This window comes from Urocitellus parryii, chromosome 6, assembly GCF_045843805.1.
Source record: "Urocitellus parryii isolate mUroPar1 chromosome 6, mUroPar1.hap1, whole genome shotgun sequence".
In the NCBI taxonomy this organism is placed as follows: Eukaryota; Metazoa; Chordata; class Mammalia; order Rodentia; family Sciuridae; genus Urocitellus; species Urocitellus parryii.
In genome coordinates, this window is record NC_135536.1 from 189672139 (window position 1) to 189687690 (window position 15552).

General features: G+C 43.0%; 1 protein-coding gene across 6 annotated transcripts in view; it reads left to right on the forward strand.

The window, feature by feature from the left end:
- The window catches only part of Bcas1 (brain enriched myelin associated protein 1), an 85272-nt gene that overhangs the window by 54518 nt on the left and 15202 nt on the right, over positions 1-15552 (forward strand). For 3 of the 6 annotated variants that reach the window (XM_077800084.1, XM_026391022.2, XM_077800086.1), the window contains 2 exons: positions 4386-4427; positions 11674-11847. The exons of 1 other annotated variant lie outside the window; for it this stretch is intronic. In XM_077800084.1, coding sequence (XP_077656210.1) covers positions 4386-4427; positions 11674-11847 — 216 coding nt within the window. The remainder of the gene's footprint in view (positions 1-4385; positions 4428-11673; positions 11848-15552) is intronic. 2 more of the 6 variants (XM_026391023.2, XM_077800085.1) reach the window with 2 other exon arrangements.

Genomic DNA, 15552 nt, shown 5'->3' on the forward strand with positions numbered 1-15552 from the left:
CCTGGCTCCCCCACCCCATAGGCTTCCTCTGAACTGTCAGAGAAAGGGGAGAGGACGTTGCCCAGACCTCCATTTGTTACCCTGGACTGAACGTGGAAGCCACCCTGGGACAAATAGAGGCAGAACAGGAGATCCAGGCTTGGCTCAGAGACCCAGCTCCATGGGGGTGCGGTGGTGCCTGAGTCTGCTTTCGGGAGAAGCAGAGAAGAGCTGAGACCTCAACAGGGAAGGAAGACCCTAGGGTGGGAGCAAAAGCTCCTAGATGCTGGAACAGAGCCTGGAGGGCAGTCTGCATCCACCTTGACTGCACACGGGAAGCACGGAACCCACAGTTAAGTGACACCTAGCCCAGGAGCGTCGGTTGCCATCATTACCTTTGTCTTTGTTAACAGAAGACTGTCTTCCTGGGTTCTCTCCAGTGGTGTCTAAAGTATGCTAATCCAGTGCAGGGGTGCAAGCCACTGAAGGGGGTCCATTAAGGAGGAAAACAACGCGGCACGGAGCTCCCTGGAATCTGCTCTTAATCCTGTTGACTTTTTTTTTTTTTTCAGTGATTTGGACAATGTCATAAAACACACTGCTCAAGTTGACAGCTGGGTGGGCTCATTAAGGCAGCCCAAAATATACACAGTAAAGATCTCCAAACACTGCCACAATGGGCTCCGGTTAGTGTGACCTGGCATTTTTTATTTATACGGGTCAATGTGCCATTGTACTATAAAGAGTGAGTCACCAAGGTTGTAACTGAGACCCACATCCTTTCCTACCCCATGCCAACTAGAACCCGAAGCAGTGTTAAAAAATATCTGTTCATGAGGATTCCAGGAGCAAACATACTTCTGGCCTGAGCAGACTTAAGGACTTTCCAAAACAACATAGAATTCATCAAGAAAAGTCTTAAGGAAGTGGAACAAACCTAGCTGATATCACTTCTTCCCAGCATTCATAACAATTGCTACCATTAGTTGAACCCATACTATGTGCAAGCACTCACTTTGCTAAGTGCTTTATATGTACAAAATAAACAACAGCAGTCTTCAGGATTCATAAATAAATCATGCCCCACATCCTGTGCAGGAATCCAAGACAGATGACTGTGAGTCAGTCTGGGCTGCCATATGTCTCTGCCCCCAGCCACACCACTGCCATCAGAGACACCAAGGAAAAGTTGCATGACAACTCTCCCCCACCCCCATCACCCCTGTGGGGCCTCAGCGGCCAGCCAGCAGTTCACCTGCCATTTGCAAGGTAGCAGGAAGAAAGCACACCCCCAGCTCTCGATCAGCTCTGGGGAAGCCCCCTGCAGCCACTCAGGCCCCAGAGTGACACCATGTAGAAGATCCATCCTTGGCCCTCTCTTCCCAGACAACTCAACAGCAGCTGAGCTGGACTGAGTGGCCACCAACCACCAGCTGCCCTGGCCCTGGAGGTGATGGGTTCACCTACAGTTCTAATTTCCACAGGTGAATTCTGCTTCTGGGGCTGATTTCTTGAAATTTTTCTTTCTGTTCTACCTCATATACTCTGGTTTCTAGAAGAGTCTATAGAAACCTGATATTAACGAGCATTTAATTATAGACACCACTCGAGTTGTCCCCACCTGTCCACACAACTTCCAGACTCTCTAGCTCCATGTAAACGGGGTACTCTTGTGAGGCCCAGGAGGACTGTGTGGGCTGGACCCAGCCAGCAGCTCACTCTGTTTCTGCCAGGCTTTCCCCTGAATGAGCTTTACTCCTGAAACAACGCATGACCACAAACAGGCTAATAATCAGCTCAGAGAGGAGTGATTACTAAACCAGGTCACACAGTTGAAACTCTGAACTTGGACCTGACTCTATAGTCGCCATGTACCAGTCGCCATGTAGTATACTTCCTCAGATGAGCCACATGCTAACCGGTGACCAGAACCTGGACTCTCTCTACATGAACTACACGTGTCAATCACTGCTCACATGCAGCCTGCACCTGGAGCCCTATTTGCAAATGTACAAAAAGTTCAAAACAATTTGGGGCAGTTCTTGGAGATAGCCCTAGAAAACATTTCACTGGCTGCAGAGTACAGTTCTCTCCTTTTTCCATTCTATTCCTGTCCTTGTGGTGATGTCAAGAAGATATTAACAAGCATTTACCACTGTGTTAGCCCTTGCTGGGCTCCCTTTTTACAAAGACTTAAACCTTATTAGAACTTAATAAGTGTTTGCTTCATTCATCGTATTTATTTTAATATGTATTGTATACATATTATTATTATAGTAAATGGTATTACATTTGAAAAAGAAAGTTTCTTATGATTACATATAGTTTCTTATGATTCTTATGATTTCTTTTGTGTTACCATTTAGCTTCTTATTATCACAGTCAATGGTACACATTGACTGTGATAATAAGAAGCTAAACAAGAAGCAACAGTAATATTAATGTGATACCATTTATTTCTGTAATAATAAGAAACTTTCTTTTCAAATATATTTAAGTAAATCTATGGTTAATGTATAGAAAATATCAAATAAACTGGTGACACATGAACAAGCAAGTCAAAGATGAGAACATGCTATGAAAATTATTGCAGTTGGTAGATGCTCACACAGACAAATTTCACAAAATAAGGAACTTTTGCTGGTAGAATAACTTTTAAAAATATTTGTTTGGAACAGGCAATATTTGTAAGGCCAGTTTTCAAAACAGCAGAAAGATTTGGCAGTCTGAAAACATAATGAAGATCAAGGAAACTTGAGTGTTCAGATCGAGCTCCTTCTATTCCCATCTGTCACCTGCTCCAGGTTCCCAGTGTCTTCGAGAATACAGTGAGAAATCAAAATCCAGGGACTTTCCAGACAAGGAAATCACAGACACAAAGAAGTCTCAGTACAACTGGATAGAACAGGAAGGAGGGTTGAAACCCCGCCCCCCGGTCTATTTTTAGATAGTAAGAGGGTTTTTCTCAGTCTAACATAGATGGTCTATTTATTCCTGAAACTTCTGTGGGTCAGGCTTGAAGAGGTTCCGCTTTTAAAACAGCATTTGATTCTTTACCTGTGCATCGTGTTCAACAGCGCGCAATCGGGGTACAGTTCCAAGAAAACAGAGCTCCTCCCAAATTCCTTCTGCATGTGCTATCATTTTCTGACAGTCGGAAGCTTCCAGAAATGTTACAGTCCTTCCATGGACACCTTTTTTACCCAGGCAAACACACACAAATAAAAGTACATATTTTCATCCTTAAAGTCATGTTGGCAAGAGAGAAACTTAGCTTCTGGAAACACTGCTTCCCCCTTTTTAGCTGTTTAGCCTAAACAAGTGACTTTGCCCCTCCGTGCTATTCTTGCAGTACTGTGCAAAGGGGCCCTCAGTACTTGCTACTTGGAGGCACTTTGCGGGGAGGTGGAAGCAAGGCGCCATTGTGAAAGACATCTGTAAATACCGCTTCCCTTGCGTGGCTCACACTGCACCTGTTACAGGGGAGGGCGGGTCTTGTACCAGCAGAGATGCAGGGAAGAGTTCTTGCCCTGGAATAAAGAGGAGAGATGCAGAAAGTCTATGAACACCCTGCGATTATTTAAAAAGTACTTTGTTTATGGGAGGAGAGTCCAGATCTAGTAATTTGAGTATCAAATTGGTCTGAAACCACTAACACTCTCCCCCAAAAAAGTTTAAGGACAACCCAAGAAAAGAGGCAAAGATGACATCCGACGTTGGAGCTTCAGAATAGAGCTGAGATATTAGGACAGGACAGGAGATGCAGAATTACTCCAGGGAGTGCAACTGTGTGGAGTTGGATGGATCATACCCCAGCCCTCTGGCTCTCCCCAGAGTGTTTAAACTTCAGCACGATGACACTGGCCCAGATCAAGGGCTGATGTAAGAAGTGGCTTCCAATGCCAGGGTCAGGAAAAGGCTGAGGACCTGCTCATGACAGGACAGTCATGAGAACCTGAGGATCGTGGGTGCACTTCTCAGCCTACTGCTAGAATATTCCTGAGCAGCTTGTTTGTTTTTACCTAACACTGACTATCAATTGAGCGAATTAAAAATCGTTCCCTCTTATCATCAGCTACTAGAAAAACATGAAGGCCAAGGCGTGGCTTTCCCCCAGGCAAGGCTTTGTGGCTGGTGTCTTCCGTGGCAGCCCCTCTGTGTTCCATTTGAGCCTGGCTGTGCCTGTAAGTTGTTGGCATTTTAAAATGCACAACTTGTATTATCTTGTTAGACTGTTTGCGCTCGTCAGCGTCTTCCAAGTTCTTTTTGGAACAAGGTCTAGATGAGCATTTCAACATCAGAGAACTGCCAGCCCTAAGAGCCCTTTGCTTTTGTGTAACTTATTATTTTTTTTTTGGGGGGGGGGTAACATCTTGATTCTCACATTTGTTTTTATCTTCCTTTAGTCAGTTAAAGAGGAATCAGTCGCCCCAGGTGCAGAAGAAAATGTAAGTGAGGCATTCGATGACAGAATCATCCCCCTCTCGGCTTGGGCATGTTGGACCATTGGGCTTTTCCAACCCTGGGATCCTGTGTTCTTGCATGCTCCAGGTATAATCATCCGCTCTGGACTCTTTCACCCTGTCTGGTGACTGGGGGCCAAAGGGGAACAACATTGGATGAATTTTTGAAACTCCCATTGAATTGATGCAAAATAATTGCAGGAGGAAAGCATGCTGCTTCATCATTGGTTATCATTTAGGGGTGAAAGAGTCTACAGCACATAGGAATGGCTTGGCATTTCCATAAGGGATAATGATGCTGCATCTCCTGCTTCTGCCTTGACTGCTCCTTCACCTTCATCTCCATGGTGATCCTGATTCTTACTAATTTGGGTTGGTACCCAGGACAGGCAGTTGCCTCAAGCAGGAGAACATCTTGCAGCTGCAGAAGCTGGTCTCAGTTGGAGAGGGGACTCCGTGGGTCTGCATCTGACAGACAGGGGGCACTCGACCTTTAACCAAGGTCAGATACTCCTGGCCTCAAGAGATGCTCAAAATTTTCAAGATAGTACGTTCATGTCCAAAGAAATGGTGTCACATGCAGTGCCACGGTGGTGGTGGTGGTGGTGGTGGTGTGTGTGTGTGTGCGTGTGTGTGTGTGTGTGTGTGTTTGTCTGTGTGTGTGTGTATTTAAAAAAAAAACAAACATTTCCCAGGGAGATTAATAAATGGGCCTCATGAGTTTCAGGCCCAAGAGAGCTGCTCTCATTCCTGAAGGAAGCACGGTCTTTGGATAATCTTGTAAGTGAGGATAAGTGAATCCACAGCTCCTTAAGGTAGAAACAAAACATCTTCATTTTGCCAAAGCAAAATATGTTTGGATCCTTCTGGTGTCTCTTGTTCACTGCCACGGATAGTTTGCATTTTCATTTTTATCTAGTTACTGGAACTGAACAGATGTTGAGAATCCAAATACATTCCAGAAATGCTATCCATGATATGGAAGGGAAATTAGAATGGCTGTTATGACTCTCTTGAGGAGAAAATCTTTTCAATCTGCTTGTTTTTGTTGTGTATCGCTCCCTTTCTCAATCCTTTCCTTCTTTTATTTCTTGAACCAAACTGAGGAGCTCAGCAAAGCTCAGGCTTCTCATGATTCCAGAAAGTTCTCATGAATTTATTGGCTATTTTCTAGAGAGTCAAAGTCTCTAGACCTTTAGGAACCTGCAACGAAGAAGCCCACAGGTCTTTTCCCCATGAAGTTTAAATGTTAAAGCTTCAGGTTGAACTTAGAGCATCAGTTAGCACTGAGGTTCTGAGTTTCTGAAGAGAAACTTCTTTGGGGGATGTTTAGTGTAGCTGCTCACCTCGGGATGTCTGCAGTAGCTCAGATGCTAAAATGCAGAGTTGATCTGATTTCATTTTCTAGTAGGAAGCTTGAAATGGTAATATGAATGTGAATTAAAGCATAAATTCTGAATACCAAAAGACAGCACAAAAGTTGATCAGGATATGAAAAAAAAGCAAATTAGTTTCCTAAGAAAACAAAGAAGCATCATAAAGAGTGTTTAATGTGATTAGCCCTAGAACTTACTTTTCTATTTTTAAAGCTCAATATTTCATCTTCTAACTGCCCCTCTCCCAGAGGGAATGAAGTTAATAGTTGTCATATCTGGGCCCCATCATCTCCAGGTGGTGATAAGAGCATTACCAGCACTTCATGAATTGGGGAAGCATCAGGAGAGATAAGGCATGTATTGTGCTCCTCTCACTGCCCAAATCTCAGGAAGCACTCAGAAATTTAGGCATCAGCAAACTACAGCTCCTGGGCAAGTCCAGGCCAGTACCTGTTTTGAACAGCCAGTGAGCCAAGAACGGCTTTTACATTTTTGAATGGTTTGAAAAAAAACTGGAAAGAATAACATTTCATGACGTGTGGAAACTGTCATTCAAATCTCAGTGTGTGCTGATAATGTTTATTAGGACACGGCCAGACTCACTCCTACCACGTCACCTGTGGCTGCTTTGCTGTTAGGACTGCAGAGCTGGGGTTCACAGAGACCATTCGAGCGGCAGGACCTTTGGCAAGAAAGCTGGGTGACCCCCAATGTCATTGTTGGTGACCAGGCTACAAGGTCATCTTTGAGTTCTTCCCAGTCATGAGGATTAAATCTCCAAATAAAATGACATGGGTGTCCCCATGAAGAGAAGGGATATGTAAAAAGGAAGAACTTAATGGGAGAGGTGGCATGGGTCAAAACAATATGTGGCCCCGGAACCCTGGCTGTAGAGCAGTCAGACTCGATTGGCCAGGTCACTCCTGGCTTATTTCTGGGTCAAATAGAATTGAATTTATTTTTTTAAATTTCTCTATGCCCAACTTTCCAAAACAATCTGTCACCCAGAAAGGTCCATTCATATTTAATCAGAAAAAAAAAAAGTTTACTGTTTTTCCTAGGGTATGCTTTTTCTCCTATCAGAAATGATATCTATATAGACTATAGAAATTATTGAATCTTTCAGTGGTGATTTGGAAATGTTGGGCTGTTAATGGTCTGAGTTAATGTTCTAACTAACGAAAACAACTTCCTTCCCAAGACAAAGTACACTTTTGCTGTTTCCCTCTTAATAAGAGAACTTTTAGTCGCCAGTGAAACCCAAGCACAACCTGGATGAGAAAGAAAAAGGAATGTATTGAGCGTCATCACTGGAAAGTAGAATTGGTTTCAAATTCCCTTGGGGCTCTCCCTTAGCTCAGCCTTCTTGGTCTGGGTGCCTTCTCAGCTTTCCAACAGCACATCACCCAGTCCTGAGTAAAGGAGAGATCTCTCCAGGTCCAAGCCCACATGTCCTGGAATTGTCTCCTTCGTTGGCGCAAATGTGTTCACATGCTCTTTTAGTCAGCTTTTGCCAGGTTTTGTTGCAGTAACAACCAAACCCCAAATTTTAGTGGCTTTCAACAGCTTTCTCTCTTTTTTTTTTTTCCACTTATGCCACAAGTCAGCTGTACATTTACCACAGCTATTTCACATGGTCTCTTTCTGCCAAGATCTAGCATAAATAAGCGGTCCCTCCTCAAGGACCTGTGGGGAGAGAAGAACACCAGGGAGAAGCCACAATGGCTCTTAAAGCCTCAGCTCAGATGTGGCTTATGTCATATCCACTCATATCCCATTCACTAAAGCAGGTCACCCAGCAAGGGGCACAGATGTGTGATTCTTTCCCAAGAAGGTAGAGTGAATAATTGTAAAAATAACACACTCTGCCCACCCGATTCTGCCTTCCCTAAGCCAACATGCCAAGGAGCTAGACCAGGTTGGTTGGCTGAGACTTTTTCAATCAGTCAAGGAGGATGGTTGCCCCAAAGCAAAACTGGCTGCTATAAACTGATGAGAAAAAAAAAAGAGTTACTGGGTAGGAAAGAAAATCTCTAATTCTCTGTAACCAAATAATCACATTATAAATCCAATAAAAAACAATCTAAAGTAAAACCCTTAAATACCAATATTATTATTATGTGGTGGCTGAAGTTTTAAGTGGAGGATATCTGTTTTGCTATAAATTAGTTCCCAAAACTCACAGCTCTAATAAAAAAAGAAAAACCGTATAAACAAAATTTCAAAAGGCACACGCCTGTAATTCCAGTGGCTCAAGAGGCTGAGATAGGAGGATCACCAGTTCAAAGCCAGTCTCAGCAATGGCAAGGTGCTAAGCAACACAGTGAGACCCTGTCTCTAAATTTTAAAATACAAAACAGGGATGGGAATGTAGCTCATTGGTCAAGTGCCCCTGAGTTCAATCCCTGGTACCAATAAATTAAAAATAAAAAATATAAGTACGGTATAAAATTTGAGGTAATAAGTAACACCCTTTACAGAAAGGTATATTTTGCATGTTAAACATACTGGCCAATCCTATACAATGTATACACATTCCCTGTTGAAATTAAGCAAGGGAGATTCAATTCTAAACTATAGCTCACACAAAAATAAAATATGGCATAAGTCTGATTTTAATTATATCTATAAAACCTAAAATTAAAATGTACAGATGCACTAATATATTCTAAATAGGGAATGACTTTTTCCAAAGCTGTATGTAGCCTGAAAGGAAGTCAGAGAAGTATCCAAGTAAAAATTGAATTCTCATGTCTGTATATGCAAATTGAATCCTTACTTAGTCCAAATTGTGCTGGGTTCCCACACCCGATGTCGGTGGATTTTCCTTGGCTACTGAAAGCCAACTTCTTGGCCTGACTTCAAAGCTGATGGAAGTCTCTAGAAGCCCCATTTGTTTTCCTACTAAAATTGTTGTGTTTTGGAGAATGGACTTGCGGCCTAGGATTCATGAGCTGACACCTCTCAGCATTTGGAAAGACCCCACAAGGGAACCATTGGCACTCGGATAAGGGTGGTTTACAAAGTTATTGTCATGCAATCTATCATTTTATTACAGAAGTGACTTTCCTTCCAGGCCCTTGAACACAAAAAAAGAAGATGCTGTTTCAAAGGCCAAATAGAATTCAGAATCAAGGGTCAGTCAGTCAAACTGCTCATTACCCACTTTAGGGCCATGCTAATCTTCCTCTTACCCGTTCTCTTCACCTATGATTAGTCTAGGGATAAGGAAGTGACCTAGTTATGACCAGTGAGATTTGTGTGCCTTGAACTAGAGGATCCGAATTCCAAAGTTCATTCCAAAGTTCAGTCTGGAGTTGTCTCTTATGGAGCAAGTCTATTATGGGGACCTTCCTTCCATCTCAGGACATTGAGATAAGGATGTGATGCTGGAGCTATAACAGCTATTTCATGACTATGAGGTAACAAATAACAGAATGAAAATGCAGCATGACAAGAGTGGTGGAGACACAGGATAAGACGATGCTTAGTCCTTAGTGAAGTCCCAGAGCTGCTGGACCAGCTCCAGAATGACTTGCTCTCAGACTCCTTCTTCCATATCCTTATCAATTAATCCACTATTATATATTCAATTACTGGCAGAAAGTGCTCTTCTCCTTGAAATGTCCTCTCCTCTGTACTGTGACTTTAGCCAAGTCATTCAATCATTCATGTCCTTCATCTATAAAGTGGTGATAACGTTATCTTTCCTGGGCTGTCTCTGTGACTATTTCCTGAGGTTATGTATAAAACATGGCTTTCTCAACTCCAGGCACAGTCAGAGGTAGTTATTAAAATAATCACCCCTCAGTAATGGACTTGCGGGTGGTGGTGATTCCAGGTAATTTGTGCTCATGGAGTAAATAGGTGTAACTAACACAAATCACAACCCCTGTATTAATTATGGCCTGACAATGAATTGCCTGATTTAATCCTCAGAACAGCTTTGTGATGAGTACAGTGTCCCCACCCAGAACAGAGAAGATGAAACGCTGACCTTGGATGAGGCCCACTTAGGGGTAAAGACAGAGTTCTGCCCAGCAGGTTACCCAGCACCTCTGCTCTCTGACCACGTTGTGGGACAGATATGTTCCAGGCCCAGCTCATGAGCTTTTGTGGCTGATGCTCATTTTCCAGAAATGCAGTTGAATGGAACGTGCCTAGATGCGGAAACCACGTCCCCCTTCAGACACCCATCCCAGACTCTCGTTGGTCTAAAGCCAGACTGGGATCAGAAACCAGCAGCCGGTGGCAGCAGCTTCCCCCAAGCACGTCCAGTGTTTTTATCTTTGAAAGTCTTCAGATGGGACCTTCCTTGGCGGTAGTCCTGACCACACCTTTTCTCTCTATCTGGTCCCTGCACAGGGACACCTCTGCCTTGCTTAGGAGGCCTTTTGAGTCCTAACACCTGAGCTTAGTCCTTCCCTTCCAAAGGGAAAATACCACAAATCATGTGGCTATTTTAAGAAATGCAAGGCACGGGCAGACTACTCTGATTCCCTTGCCAAATTCCAGGGTGCTCTGCATGCTGATTTGTTGACTGGCAGCTCTCTGCCTTGGTTGATAACACAAAGATTAAAAATCTCTATTTGGAAAATTTGGCTCACTGCAAACCAGTGGCGTGTACTATGTGAAGGAAGGGGAGGTAGCTTGTCCGTAAGCATTCAGTATTTTGGAGACAACTCCATCTCCCCCCCCCCCACCCCGACACTGAGAACAAGGCTCTGAGCAGTCTGGTGTCTGGCTCCGCAGGGACAAACGCAGAGAGGCCCCTGGCTCCGCAGTGCTTCTGTTGGAGACAGGGGATGGAAAACCTGGGATGAAAGGGCCCAGAGAGTCAATATTTTAGGATTTGTGGGACGTTTTTTGTCTGCATCCAATATTTTCATCTTTGAATAGTTATTTAGACACGAACAAACCATCCTTAGCTCAGGGCCATGTAAAACAGGCACAGGGCTGGGTGGCTGGGTGGGTGGGCGGTCCTTTGCCAGCTCTTGCCTGGAAAACCGAGGAAACGAAAAATGCCTCCCGGCCAGTGGACTCCGTCCTGCTGCAAGGACCACTATAGTCGCAGAAACTGTCCCAGATGTGACTGGGGCCACAGAAATGGCACGTGACTGTGCAAAAGCACAAGTTGGGGCCCGTGTGCTAGTACATGGGCTAGTCCATGCGAGCTTACCGCTGGCTACCCTTCTCCCCAGTAGGTGGTCAGAGGGCGTTAGCCCACGAGCCCTCTGCAGGCGCCACCACCAACACAGCCGTAGCTCTGGGGTCAAGTTCATTTTTCTTCTGGAAGCCCCAACTCCAGTTGAGTCACAATGCAAGTGACTGGAGAGGTGGGAAATGAGTGCATGAGGAGGTCCAGTCCAGGAAGCCAAGTGGCTTCTCCGCCTTCCTGCAAGGAGGACAGTTTCCCCACAGTTGCGAGGGACAAAGGCTGTGGAATAGCAGGTGTCACAGCCACTGCCTCTAGGGTGGGACTCTAGGGAGTGGCGATTCCTGATTTCTGCACAGGCCAAGTGTGATTTGCCCTTGTAGCAGACCAAAGAGGTGGGCTCACTGGAATAGAAGAGGGGTCCCCAGAGGGACCCCTCTGTGTCCTGTTGACGCATGGGAGGGAACTTGCCATGTCCACATCAGTGTGTTAGTGATTCAAAAACTGGCTGTTGGAAAGCACTTTGGACAACACGCAGCTGTGCCTGGGTACAAATGGTCATCGACGCAAATCTATAGCTACCCTGTGGAGAGGGACAGCCCCGGCCCCTTTATAAAACATGCTTTGGGCAAATGTATGTTTTGTTTTGTTGTTTTGTTTTGTTTTGTTTCACTTTCTTAATACCTGGCAAACTATCCAGGTGGTGTGTGAATCACCAGTAGAAATTACAAAGTTTGAGAAAGTAGACTCAGCCTCACAAACAGTGGATCTCACTGAAGAAGAAGATGCTAAGCCTGAACCCACGGAAGTAAAACTCAAAAGAGAAGCCAGCAAGCCGCGGAGGACCTCCCTGATGGCATTGCTCAGACACATGGTAAGCCAATTCCTTCCAGCACAGCAGTGCACTACCGAGCTCCGCTGCCGCAAGTAAGGGGCAGTGCCCGGTGGCAGGGGATGTGCATGGGACATGAACGCCCAGCAAGTGAGAGAATGCCCTCCTCCTCCAGTTCAGTCTCGGAGGAAGCCTCGGAGAATGGCTGACCTTCTTTAATGCTGGCTGATTCTCTTTTTTATTAAGGAAGAGCTGGCTTTGGATCCTGAGTTCTAGCAAACAAGAGCATCGTCCTAAAAGTTAACATTATGGCTTGCATTTGATTTAATTTATTTTTCAAGTTTCCTTCTATTGGTGGCAAATGACGCTTACAACATGGTAATAATGTGGAGTTTCCTTTGAAAATGCATTTATTTACATCAAGAACATGAGGCATTTATGTGGATAAAATACTAAATAGTCCAAGTTATACATTGAGGGGTCAAGAATTCTGAAGGTGACATGTGTGTGACTCAAATTTAGACAAAGCTAACATAGAGAATTCAAATAGGGAAATGATAACATGATATTGTCATAGTGTATATTTATAGTTTAGCTGGTAAATTTGTCATTTTTTTCCCTCTATGTACAGAATGGAAAGAATGTAGACAGATATCTTTGGTGCCTATGAAGAATCACATACTTTCAATCTCTAAATAGTCAGGAAAATAACATAATGCAACAAAACCTGAATCAGTTGGAGAAAAAAAAAATCAAAAATCCACATAAAAGGTCATAGGTTTAATTCTCTTTTAATGAAAAATGAGAATTTCATTACAGTGTGCCTTTATTTTGGGGAGTATTGGGAAGTTTAATCCTTTGAGAAAGTAGTTCTCTAATTTCATGAGATCAGTCTGTTAAAAGAATTCTTTTGGGTCCACAAAAAAATAAAAACAAAACAAAACTCTTGTCAGTGGAAGTTGACGCATATTAGAAATAATTCTGTTGGAAATTGTTGGCAGGAATCATTTTATTTTCCTGCTGGATTCTTCTGGAGGAAAATAAAAAAGAAACTCAGCATGCACAGTAGACAATCCATGAGTGTGGCTGAAACCCCATCTCTGTGGCTGATCATTTGCTCTGTAACTTGGCACTAAAAAGGAAGATCAAGATTTGAGATTCTTAAACCGATTTTCACATTATGCCAAGAAAGAAAAGAACATTGAGTCTGTCTCTGACAGCGCCTCTGCATGACAAATGAGATCCTCAAGTAGTGCATCATAATATTGAGGGTGATCAGCCTTCCTGTTTCTGGATAGAGCTGGAAGGTACAGGGGGGGAAAATAGCATATTTTTGGATTGTTGGAACTTCCCCTAAAATCCCAGACTTCCTAATTATTGTCATTTTTTTCCTGTTTTGTTTTCATTAGAAAATTTTATTGCCATTTTGACCCATTCGAATGCACAAAAGACGTTCGACAAAGAATTATTAGGTGTCCACTCTCCTCTGGGCACTAGGGACATAAGGGACAGCATAAATGGGTGCAGTGTCTGTCCTCAGGGGGAGTAAAGCTTAGTGAGGACAATGGACATTTTTAACTCCGTCCTCATCCTCTCAACCATGAACTAACCCCGAGCATTTCACATACGGGGTCTCAGTGCTTCCCTGAGAACCGCAGACACTCACTTTTATACACATATTAATATTCCCATGGGGTAGATTCCTGGAAGTTGGCTTTCTGGCAACATGTTCGTGGCTTCCAAATTAATTTAAAGTCTTTGGGTTTATGCAAAGGGAGAGAAGAAAAAAAAATAAGCCTGCTCTAGGGGCTTAAAAATAAAGACAGTATCTGGCGTCATATTAAGGATTCCAGGAGAATGTTTTTGAGCCAAATAAGTGAAAATTCCAAACTAATTTTACATATTGTGAGCATAAAATATGGATTTAAAAAAAGATTTAATAGAAGAGAAAATTCAATTGCAAAACCTCTGTTTTGTGTTCGATTTCTTCATTCATCAGATCATTGATTTTCCACTTCCTGGACTCTGCTTCTCTTTAGTTTCTGAGAGCATATTTTCGTATCCCATGACAAATTGACTCTCAGTTGATTTTTTTTTTTCAAAATAAGGCATTACCCAATTCATTTACTTTCCAGAAATTAACCTCTCATGAAAATAAAAAAAAATGGAATATCATTCTTCCAAATAACTGTATTTCAAGTAAAAAGAATTCAGTAATAGAAGTCTAATGTTGCATTCAATGCATGTAGATGTACCACTTTGCAAAAATCCTATCAGCTCCTACAGGATTTCAAAATAATTGCAAGGAACATCTAAGACATCTGTCATGCCCTAAATAGAAAAAGATTCTTATACATATTAATTCAGCTGTATGTCAAGAAATTGAATATCTGAAGTGCTAGTATATTTTTATAAAATGAGTGGGCAGAGTGCTGCATTCATGTATCCACAAACCAGGTAGGAAGGTTTGAAACCACAAAGGTGGCAGATAGAAATGTATAGATTTGGGATTTATAATTTGTCAATATAATAACACCTTGCACTTGAAAAGTGCGTTCCTCCTCCAAATTATTTTCACATACATTATTTCATTTAATCCACCTCTTAACTCTTAATTTGGGACCATTCATTTTATAAGTAAAAAACTAACATTCTCAGACTCAGAGAAAGACTGTCAGCTTTAATACCAGGCCAATTAAAGGACCAAATGAGAAAATAGTTGAGGAATCAGAGCTCTTTAATGATTATATTTCATCTAAGAAGCTGATAGCTGTTGAAATTTACTATCTGGAGGGGGAAAGTAGATGGTTTGCAGTGGTAACTATAATTCAAAAAAAAAACAGGTGTCTCCTAGCCAATGTTCTTGTTCTCAGGTTTTCCCCTGAGTATTAAAATGTTGGTACTGATTTGCTCTTTGAAAGCAGGTTTCTGAAAGAAGCGTCTAATTGGGCAATTCCAGTCTCCACCAGTGACTAGGGTTTGTCTACCCTGGCAGGGTCACTGCAGGTCGCCGGGCACTCCTTGATTACCAGCGCAGCAGACGACAGTCCTGTCCTTCATGTGCCCACCACGTGGCGGCGCTCTGCTGGAGCTGCTTGCACAATCTCTCTCTTTTTTAAAAATTTTTATTAGTTGATGATGGATCTTTCTTTCTTTATTTATATGCGGTGCTGAGACTCGAACCCAGTGTCTCACACATGCTAGGCAAGTTTACTTTCACATTGGAAAATTTTGGGAATTAATAGCTTTCAAATTGTTCTTCAAAGTGTTCTTCACTGAGCCACAACCCCAGCCCCACATCTCTATCTTTAGGGTAGAAACCCAAGGAGCCCAGGGCTTAGCACCTCCGTGGGCACCGGGTACTGACAGAGGTCAGCGCTTTCTTCTTATTTTCGTTGTTCCTAACGTTCCCCTTGTTCTCCAGTGCAACTGCTGCTTCTGGGTCTTCTGCCGCAGATGAGGCTATCTGGGCGCAGGACAACTGTCAGTTCCATTTTTTGGTGTGTTCTTCCGTGGTGATTTCTAAGGAAAGATCTTTTTTATGTATTGGGATACTGCTCTTACCTGCAAGTACAGGAAGGCATAAGAGGAAAGCTTGGACATAGGTTTCCTGCATGTGCCTGTCATGAAAAGGAAATTTACCCCACTGGGCTAAAATATTCCAAATCTGTTTTATACAAGCATTTTGATAAAGCACGGAGTCTGGACTCATTACCTTTGTGGAACCTGGAAATTTCCAGTAGCCCC